The sequence below is a fragment of the Triticum aestivum genome, chromosome 6B (genome assembly GCF_018294505.1).
Source record: "Triticum aestivum cultivar Chinese Spring chromosome 6B, IWGSC CS RefSeq v2.1, whole genome shotgun sequence".
Taxonomy (NCBI): Eukaryota; Viridiplantae; Streptophyta; class Magnoliopsida; order Poales; family Poaceae; genus Triticum; species Triticum aestivum.
The window spans coordinates 81,649,459-81,656,830 of record NC_057810.1 but is presented as its reverse complement, the minus strand read 5'-3'; the positions used below and the strand labels follow the sequence as shown (position 1 = coordinate 81,656,830).

The window sequence follows — 7,372 nt, the reverse complement described above, 5'->3', positions numbered from 1 at the left end:
GAATGCAGAAAGCACCGAAGCCGTATTAAAGGTTAGTGACAGGATTTGGAATGAGCCAGGTAGCTTTGTACTCACGCAAGTTCCTCTTTCAATCAGCCTAGGAAATGCAATAAACATTTAGGCCCTTGACTTTCACGGAATCCTGTGATGTACAAACAGAGAAATATGGTTTGCAATTTAGATACAAAAGTCCTATTACATTATTTCTGCTAACTGATTTCGTCCATAATCTGCAATACCATCTTTTGTATGTCTCTTTGGTGACAGGATAAGCATATGGCTACGCTTGTGAAAGATAGGTTTGGATCCACAGTGCAATTGAAGGTACTGTCCTGTTCTCAAATGAACATTGGACTGTTTCATCCCTGTTTTGACTACTGATGCTGCTTTAATGTTAGTATAAGGCAACTCCATGGCTTGTACTCCCTCCGGTTCTTTTTAGCCTGCATATATGTTTTGTTTGAAGTCAAAGTATCTTTAGTTTGACCAAACTTCTAGAAAAAAGAATCAGCACTCACAATACCAAATCAATATACTTAGATTCATTATGAATGTAGTTTCATATTAAGATGTAGTTTGGTATTGCAGATGTTGATATTTTGTAATATAAATTTGGTCAAACTTTGCAAAGTTTGTCTTGACACAAATCTTACACGTGGAGTAAATAGGACCGGAGGGAGTATTTTCATTTCTTTAAATTTGTCTGCGGATTTGCAAGCCAGATCCGAGCATACCTGGCCACCCTCTTGCTTCTGACGGTGCCATGAGTCATGCGGTGTCCTCGATAGTTGGTTCTCTCAAGTACTCTGCTCCAAATACCTTGACCACCACAGCAGCAAACTTGGCCATTCCTTCGACTCGATACATGTGGTTTCGGATATTCAGAGGTATTCATACCACCAATCTATGGCCGTGCTATAGGCAAGCATCCTCAAGGCAGTAGTTACCTTCCGGTAACGAGAGAATCAATGCTTCCAATGACATCTTTCTTCAAGATGGAGTAGTCATCATATGTTCGGACAGCGATCGAACACAGTTCAACTCATCCGGAACCAACAGTGGAAAAAGAAATCAAATTGCGCATCAGGGACAAAGTAGTCATCCATCAACATCAAATGCCCCCGTGCCCTCTTTTGATTCAGCACTCAATGCCCCTTGATTGATCCCTTGATATTGAGGACATGCTTCTCTGCATGTTGGGCATCTTCGAGAACCGCATGCATCATCATCGCTTCATCTCCATATTCGTCCTCATCTAACGATGATGAATCCATGAACTCGGCGTAGAAGTACTCCGAAACCAAATCTATCTTGTTTGCTTCAAATTAAACAACAATGATGTCAATAAATTTGGCTATGGCATTTGGCCGAACACTTGTCGGGCGTGGTATCCTCCATTGATGAAAATGTGCAGGGGCGGGGTGTACCTCGGCGTCGGCGGCGCCCAGACCAGGGGTAGAAGGGAGGCGTAGGCACGTCGGGTGGCTCTCGGATACAGCGGCGGAGGTTCGGCCAGGACTGGATGGCTGAGTGGGTAGTAACGGTGACGTAGGCGATGTCAGCCTACATGGATGCACAACAAGGGCAGAGGAACGAAGAGGGAGGGATTGAATGAGAAAAGCAGGGCTCCGGATGGGATTTTCGTGTGGGCCCGGGGTGTTGGAGTCCTTTGTGTCGGTCCGGACTCCCCCAAAGCTCCTTCATGTTTCCCTCCAGTTTATGGGAATTCGATGCCCGGACCAGTCCGTGGACGTTTGATGGATGGCGTTGGAGGGCTCAAAGTGTCCGGACCGCATGTTCTGTTTACGGGCGGTTTGATGGGCGACGTTGAAGACACCCTTACAGCAGACAATTGTAAATGTCTCTAATTTAATAATGCATGTCGGTATGTTCTTTGTTCTTATTCATAGTGACTTTGTAGTGAATTGCATGCTAACATAAGCCGTTTTACGTTGTAAAAACCATAGCCAACACCTTTTTCATGAAAACTAAGATTCACTTATTATGAATTGTTCTGACTTCTGGACAAATTAAACTTTTTTTTTTCGCGGGGACTGGACAAATTAAACTTAGTGGGGTATGTTAGCTCATGAACAGTTTTCTTGGTTGTAAACTTAGATGGTTGTCAACACTCAATGCATATGCTTCTAAGCTCAAAAGTTAATATAAGACGTGTTTTACACTGGGAGTATCAGTTAACAGTTAACATGTACTCGTCTTATATTAGTTTGTAGAGGGAGGGCATTGCTAATTTCCACCGTGGTAGCACTTCATACTTTGCTCTTATAGTGATACACGTATTATAATCTCCCTGTCTTAGTGAGGACTATTGCAATTCTCTAGTTGCTCTTCTGGGTATCTAAAGATGACACATGTTAATGTTTCAGTTGTTCGCGCTTCTTGTCGCCAAAGAGGGATAGCTTGGCCACATGTTTTATGAAGCTAGGAATTCTTTTTGTGCGCTGAAAACAAACTTAGCTATCATCTGATGGGTAATGATTTTAATGTTTATGCAGATCATTGAAGAAGATATCACAAAATTTCACCTTCACTCACATTTTGTCCCTATCCTTGAGGACAAATCCCATGGCAAGGTCAGCATCGATGTTTGGTGGTACTTGTATTTCACTAAACTTCTCATAAAAATCGATAATCATTGTTCATTATGAAGGTGCTTTTGTGTCCTCGTGACACTTTGTACTTTGCAGGTTGTGTCAAACTTACCATTCAGTGTCAGCACTGAAGTTGACGAACAAATTCCCCCAATGGGTGTTTTCTGCCATGATGCTTATGCTTCAGGTACCTCTAGTTTTGCATCATGTGGATAAATGGTGCTTGCAGTTAATCCAATGTTGTTCCAGAGATGATTAAAGTTTTTTGTTATTTGCTGCAATTATAAACTGCTTCAGTTTGATTTGTATTTTATAAGTACTACTTATTGTTTATCTATTTATGTTCAACACGAAAACGTTTGTATGCATCTTCCATTTTCAGGTAATATCACTTCTGATGAATTTTACGTTAGTTTTTTTTCTTCCTTTCAGTGATTTTTGTAATTGTTAGATGTGTGGTTCTTCTACTCTTCAACACTTATGGTGATTCACTACACCTTAAATAGGTACATCAATTGTTCATTTCAGGATGAAACAACACTAAACCTTGCAAATGCTTCAATACAAACACCAGAGTACCAACCTACTATCAATTTGTTTGCTAATTTCTACTGTGGGAAGAGGGTCTTCCTTTAGTGTTACCTATTTGAGACCTACTCCCTCCGTCCGGAAATACTCGTCATCAAAATGGATAAAAAGAGATGTATCTAGAACTAAAATACATCTAGATACATCCACTTTTATCCATTTTGATGACAAGTATTTCTGGACGGAGGGAGTACATATCACTACACAATGCTTCAATAGAAACTCCTTCAGTGGCTAGCATTCTCTGGCAGTCCCACAGCCACCATTCGATGGGAGCACCCACGTGGATTGTGGACGCCCCCCTCAGTTAGCAAGGAGACACTAGACAATCCTACGAAGAGCAATGAACCATATCCTTTTAGAAAGGGCACACCACTGAAGCATCACCGCCGCCCAATCTGAAGGATCTCAGTTCTCACCTGGAGCACAAGGAGAACAATGGGGAGCCGCAACAGCGCCATCCGGAAAGAAACGATGCCCATGGACGCCACCTATGCCGGGCCAAGTTTTCGCCCTGTCACAAGTTGTTCACCTCCTGATATGGGCAAGGCTGGCCGCCGAGACAACCACCGCCACTCCATGCCACTCACACCAGTCACCACCAATGTTTTGGCTACATAATACAATTTTTTTTACTGATGGTGGGCGAGAAACACGGTTACCATGAATACTGGAAAATACCGAGCAATAAATACCGCTTGAAAATTTCAATTGAATTTTGACGTTGACTGGTCAATTCAGAAGAAAAAAAACAGCAGGGATGGTACGTTTATCAGGCCAAATCCTTGCTCACCAGCACACAAAATGCAAGCAGTACCAAACTGAGAGTAGTACTACTGATTAATCACAGCAAGTGAATTGCGTCTTTATGCGAGTTGGCTAGTTGTTCCAGAAATAACATAATAGGCTCAAGTTAAACAAAATAGTAAGTGATTACTTCCTTCCAAGTCCGCTTCACCGTTCACCAGCGCATGCTATCCAACATGGAAGAACCTACAGCAAGCAAGCCATTAAATATATCCCGAAATTGTATATGATTCAAACAGTAAGCATTAGCATAACCATCGTGGAACTTGTGCCAAAAAAACTCAAAGTTGAATCATCTCAGCAATATTGGACAAAACCAACATTATAAGCAGATAACATCAATAATAAGACAGTCAAATTGTAGTAGCACGCCCTTCAAGTTCTATTGTGAACACATTCTGAATTTTCTTGCTCTGGCCTCAATAGAAGCTACATGATCAGTGGTCTAAATAACTCGCTTAGAGGCAAATAGTGAGCAAACTAACTCGTCAAATCCAAAATAGAGGTCAATTTAAAAGCCTCTGCAACGCATAAACAAAACTTTAACAAATACTTTAATGATGATATGAAATATAAAAAACTGTAATTCGTGCTGAAAGCAGTTTTTGTGATGAATCTAGTAATGTAAATTGTTACCATGTGTTTAATACAAATTATAAAGCAACCATGGTAACTAAAATAGAAGAAGTTGGACTGGACTGGACAGAAACCATTACAACATTTAATTTTGATGAGACAAACTATAATGCTACAGGCTAATGGCCAAATGACCAACTACAGATGTGAGATTCAGACTAACAAACTGGGATATGTGGAGAACATATTTAAGCAACCAACCAAAGAATACTCACGATGACATAGAGCTTTTCCAAACAGGGGAACGCCTAAATTACAAGCAGCTTACCTGGTCAACATCACCTTATGCATATCTGACCGACTGACCCGACAGTCATCCTATGTGTTGTGCAAAAAGATCAGCTCCATCGTGTTCACCGCCAATGTATGTTTCTTTAAGGATAAGAAGTCAAACAACCAATGGCATTCCGATATAAAACCAAGTAGATAAGAGAAGGCAACAAGGAGATATTCAGATGAACTCACAGAGTCAGAGGTGCAGTTTCAGAGAGAAAAACTCAGGTTCGACACAACATTAGTCAAATTCAAAGCATATTCCTCAAAAGAGTATTTACTCTTTCATATCGTAAAAATGTAGAACATGTACACTGGAACTATTGGCTAATCAGATGAAAGAAGTCAGCTAGAATTATTCTTAACCTCGCTGCATGCCATACAAAAATAATGGAATATGCTCACACAAATAAATCCTAGCAACAGATGTGATCATGAAAATTCAGTTTAGATTTTCTCTACATACATTCGGCCTGAATTATGTAACGAAGTCAGTTCATTATAAAGTCCTGGTGCAAATGGACTTGATACTGGCAGCAGAGACTCGCCTCCAAGTTACAAAATGAACAAATTGTTCATAGAATTAATGTAAAGCAAGTCGCTGTTACGGATTTAAAATTATTAGAAGATCAGTAGAGATAATAATATTGAGTGACAGAAATATAACTTGCTTTCTGCTTTCAAATGAGCATCTTGAGTTATCTATTTGACAATTTAGTTGGTTCAATTTAGTTTTAATTATCTTGAACTTACAACTGTTATGTATCTCATCTTGGGAAAAAACTGCACCGCGGTGCATATGTGAATAAGCAAGCAACAATGGCATTTAGTTCAGTTATTACACAAAGTACTTGGTTCTTGGTGTTAATTGTATCATTGAATGGATATTCATATACTAAACTGATAGAGGCAGTTTGCTAGACTTAAATCACATAGTCCAATGGCAATGATAATTATTCACAGGAATCACAATACAATAGAACAATACACATCGCCTGGGTACAGAAAAAAGAACTGATGACACTTAACTAAGCTAGATACCGGCACTGCTAACGAATATTTTTCCAACCCAGAACAACTACATAAAACATCACGACAGATGCAATGAAAGAAAATGATACAGAACAATATTTCTATATAATGAACAAATCATCAAGCAGCAAAAGAAATAACTGGTGCAAGACACTACAAGAAATTGTTAGCTTAACACGGAATGAAGTGAGCAGCATTCCGGGTTTTTTTTTTGTATTTTTTTTTGTACGGGCAGAGTGTAATGGTGTGCTATTACCTGCAGTATAGACAGTTTCGAATGGATGAAGATGACGCCAGAAGCTGATCTTGGAAAGTCTCTTGAACTGCAATGACTCAAGCTGGACCATGAAGATGCCGGCATCTGCCATCAGGAACAACACATTATTGTCCTCAGCCAACCCTAGTAACAGTAGTATCAGGGGCACTACGCCCATCCCTTGTTTGAGGGGAAGTAGCTTATCCAGCTGAACAGTTCTTCTGAGCACCCATGAAACAGCAGCATCACAATCCTTCTTCCTGCTCCATATTTGGGCGTTGAAATCTGACAGAAAGAGGAAACCAAGACCACCGCCCTCGGCTCTCATAACTGAGAAGTGGCAATTGCTATTGGCACCGATGTCCACTGGCGCATGTATCACAGCTAGCCTCTGCATATCCAAATCAAACTCCAGGATGAGAGCTGATCTCTCAGAAAGCAGCCAGTAGAGGCAATTCCCAACCAGGACGCAGGCCATGCCCCTATAAACAATGGTGCGAAAGCTGTAAATAGAATTCTCGGGTGGGAGCGGTGTTGAGACAAGATTACCCCATTCCTTGGTCTCCGAGGAGTAAACGCAGGCGATCCCTGGTTTATGCTGTTCTTTGTGCGTGCCTATCAAGACGACTTGGAAGTGGCGGATGTCTCCGGCAGGCCGGAGCACTGCCCCTCTGACCCGGGTCGGCGCCGCCATGTAGAAGCTTGGGGGAACGGCAACGCGGTGCTGGTCGCCGTTGACAGGGTCCCACACCAGGGCCTGGTTGTGCTTCCCGAACAAGATGAGCACGAGGCCATGGCGGCAGTTGAGGAGCCTGTAGCGGTCGCCGTCGTCGAACTGCAAAGAGAAGCGCCCGACGGGGACACGGTTGGGGGGCTCCAGAGTTGGTACGAAGGAGATCCCGCGGGCAGGAATCACTTCCTCAAAGAAGAAGCCGAGGAGGGGAGGGTTGCGGCGGTGATGGCGGCGGAATCGGCGGAGGAATCGGGGGTCAGAGACGAGGCAACACCAGCGCTTGCAGACGAGCGAGGCGCGCGGGAGGGAGGAGGGCTGAGGGGGGAGGCGGAGGAGGATCTCGGACAGCAGATCTTCGTCGTCCAGCGGCGCCGCCGCCGCCGGCGAGCGGGAAGGGCGGCGGAAGCTGCTCATCTCGCCCTACTCACTGATGCG

The 7,372-nt window shown here is 42.7% G+C and overlaps 1 protein-coding gene across 3 annotated transcripts; it reads right to left on the bottom strand.

Moving 5' to 3' along the window:
- Positions 1–4,022: 4,022 nt before the first annotated feature.
- LOC123135926 (uncharacterized) lies at positions 4,023–7,366 on the bottom strand. 3 transcript variants are annotated; one of them, XM_044555181.1, is made up of 3 exons: positions 6,205–7,366; positions 4,912–5,015; positions 4,023–4,193 (listed from the first exon to the last, which is right to left on the bottom strand). In XM_044555181.1, the coding sequence occupies exons 1-2, from the start codon at positions 7,349–7,351 to the stop codon at positions 4,957–4,959; spliced, it is 1,206 nt and encodes a 401-aa protein (XP_044411116.1). In that variant the 5' UTR covers positions 7,352–7,366; the 3' UTR covers positions 4,023–4,193; positions 4,912–4,956. The 3 variants fall into 3 exon arrangements, 2 of the variants coding, with proteins under 2 accessions (XP_044411116.1, XP_044411117.1); XM_044555182.1 differs by having other exon boundaries at positions 4,912–4,961; XR_006466354.1 differs by having other exon boundaries at positions 4,912–7,366.
- Positions 7,367–7,372: the final 6 nt, after the last annotated feature.